Source organism: Charadrius vociferus, unplaced genomic scaffold (genome assembly GCF_000708025.1).
Source record: "Charadrius vociferus isolate BGI_N301 unplaced genomic scaffold, ASM70802v2 scaffold239, whole genome shotgun sequence".
NCBI classification, from domain to species: Eukaryota; Metazoa; Chordata; class Aves; order Charadriiformes; family Charadriidae; genus Charadrius; species Charadrius vociferus.
This window is the reverse complement of record NW_009649928.1, coordinates 1137995-1140626: the sequence shown is the minus strand read 5'-3', so window position 1 is coordinate 1140626 and position 2632 is coordinate 1137995. Positions and strand designations below refer to the sequence as shown.

Genomic DNA, 2632 nt, shown 5'->3' with positions numbered 1-2632 from the left:
GAGGGCGGGGCCCGCCGGCACCGGGCCCGTAGCCGGGGCGAGCGGTCGCCGCGGGGCGGGAGGAGGTGGCCCAGCGGGTCCCGGGGCTCCGCGAGTGTCCGCCCTTTGTCTGGCGGGGGTCTGAGCTGAGGCAGAGCCAGGCATAACGGCGATAAATGGAAATATCCACCCAGGTGGACCCCGGCGGTGCCCGGGGAGGGCGGGCTGTCCCCGTCCCCCCATCGTTAACGGGGGAATAATGATAATTAAGTACATGGGGGTCGTGAGAATTGTGCTCTGAAGCTGTGCAGCACTGGAGTAACAGCCGAATAAAAGCAGAGTCGTGCTATATAAGCGCAAAAATGCTACAACTATTTTTTGTAAGTCAACATCGCGCTTTTTTTTTAGTGCTGCTAATTGTGCAGAACTGAATTAGTTCTTTTCTTGTCCCATTAAACATTCTGTAATGTCCCACATTAAACATCCTGTGGCCCCTGCTGAAGCCAGGGTCCACCTTCCAGCAGCGAGGGGTGAAAGGCGGGTTCTTTGGTTGGCCCCGGGCGTCGGGTGCAGGTGGGTCCTTACACCCCATTTACACCAGGAGGATCCTTACACCAGCGTTACACTAACCTCGGCGAATCCCTACCAGCACCGAAGCCCCTGGGGCGCTTTGGCCCAACTCTGGCCCAGAGGCAGCAGCAAAGCGATGCAGAAGGGACCTGATGGGAGTGTTAACGAGATGGGGATCTCTTGGGTTCGGCCCCTGACAGCTTCTCCTGGCCGCTCTGGGGGGGTGGGGTGGCCCCAAAACACAAGGTTAGACCTGGAATTGGGGAGCGGCAATAAAGGCTGGTGGGAATTTTGTGACAAGGGAGCAGGGACCCAAGCCGGCATCTCCGCTCTGAGCTGCAGGTGGAGGTCTGCGCTTCACACCCCACAACGAGCAGCTTCGCGGGTCGGGGGGGGTCAGCCTGGACACCAGGATTTGGGCTTTCCCCAACTGGCGTTGAGGTGCTGCCCGCAAAGGTGCCAGCAGGAGGCTGCGAACTTGAGCTGGGCACCAGCTCGAGTCCTGGCTCGGAGACGAATTGCGTTGGCTGCTTGCTCGTCCCTGTCTTGTCAACGCCAGACTCTTCCCCGCTCCTTATCTGTTCTTAAATGCTATAAAAATTAATCCAGACATGGTTTCTAATTCGAAAGCAGAAAGGTGCGGGCCCGGCAGCAGCAGCAGTGTTCAGTGCAGGCACTTCTCCTACAGAGGGCAGAGGAATATCATTAATCCCCCCCCGCCAGCCGCCGCTCGCTGCCACCCACCAACTTCGGACTGGGGCTTGGGGTCCTGGGGGGCACCAAGGGGGGAAGGCGGCTAGAAAAAACCCGAACATCTCACCCCGTCCTCAATGCCCTATGACTCTCCCTATAAAACTGTGTGATTTTGTGTACTGTGAAGACAATAAACAGTTCAATTTGTGTAAAAACTAACGTTTACTAAAAATGCGTGTTTTCATTGCAAGCAAAATCCTTAGATTTTATGCTGTTGAGTATTTCAATCCTATTTCAACTTTATTTTGTAGCTTGCGTTTATTTTATCGTGGCATGATTGACAGCTATAACGCTCTGCATTACATACGTGGGTTTGCCATTGCTCTAGCAATGTGAAATTAAACCGTTATCTTTTTTCTTTTTTTTTTTTTTTTTTTTTAAATTATTTTTACTAAGACACGGTTTTATAAACCAGGAAATTTATAAAACAGGAGATGTATACAGTGCATCTTCTCTGGCTTTGCTTCTAGTTTTTTTTCTTTGAGTTTGTAGGTATTTTGTTTCCAGAGGAAAAGGTGCCATTATCAACAAAGGGAGGAGCCTGGAGAAACAAATCTATAGCAAATTAAGTAGCGGAAACAAGTGCTTACCTGAACAGTTACCGAGCAGTAACTAACCGCTCACCTAACCAAAGACTTAGTGCCAAGAGCCCCCCTGCGTAACTGCATTTTCAAACCTCTGCACTCTTCTTAGTGAAAAAGGGATGTTCTCTACCATAACCTAACAAATAATAAACAGCCCTGTTAATAAGGGAGAGAGGCTTTTAGGGATGGTTAAATAAAACGTACCCAGTACGATTTGTAAGAAATACACAGTGAGTTGCATTAGTCCCTTTGAGTCAAAAATGGGCTTCGTGACGTCGACAGCATTTTTGCTGCTAGATTTTTTTTTTTGCTACTAGGATTTCACCCCCTGAGACTGATGGGACAATGGTTCAGTGTAAATCCCCGACCCAGCAACGCACTAAAATTCACCTATGTACAACTGTAAACGCGAGGGGTTCTCTCAGGGCTCATAGACCCGTTTCTCTCCCGTCCTGCATCCATCACTTACGTCGGTGCAGACGAAACGTGAAGGGGAAAAGACCACCGGGCTCAGCCGCCGGCATCGCACCCGCCGTCCCCTGCGCTGGTGGCAGGGGAGCAGGGGGACACCGCGCGCGCGCTGGGACTTGCTCAGGTCACCCCAGCTCCGCCGATCCGCACTCAAACGGCTGCAGGAGCTGTTAATTCAACATTTTTGATAAGGAGATCCAGTCGATATAACCTAACATCAAACAGAAAATGCAGTGTGTGACAGTCATGGATTGTTAAAATATTTCACCAACAGA

General features: G+C 50.9%; 1 protein-coding gene across 1 annotated transcript in view; it reads right to left on the bottom strand.

Moving 5' to 3' along the window:
- Positions 1 to 2410, bottom strand: part of AATF (apoptosis antagonizing transcription factor) — a gene marked incomplete at its 3' end in the record, with an annotated part of 43116 nt that extends 40706 nt beyond the window's left edge. Inside the window, exon 1 of the mRNA XM_009891188.1 lies at positions 2356 to 2410. Coding sequence (XP_009889490.1) covers positions 2356 to 2410 — 55 coding nt within the window. The remainder of the gene's footprint in view (positions 1 to 2355) is intronic.
- Positions 2411 to 2632: the final 222 nt, after the last annotated feature.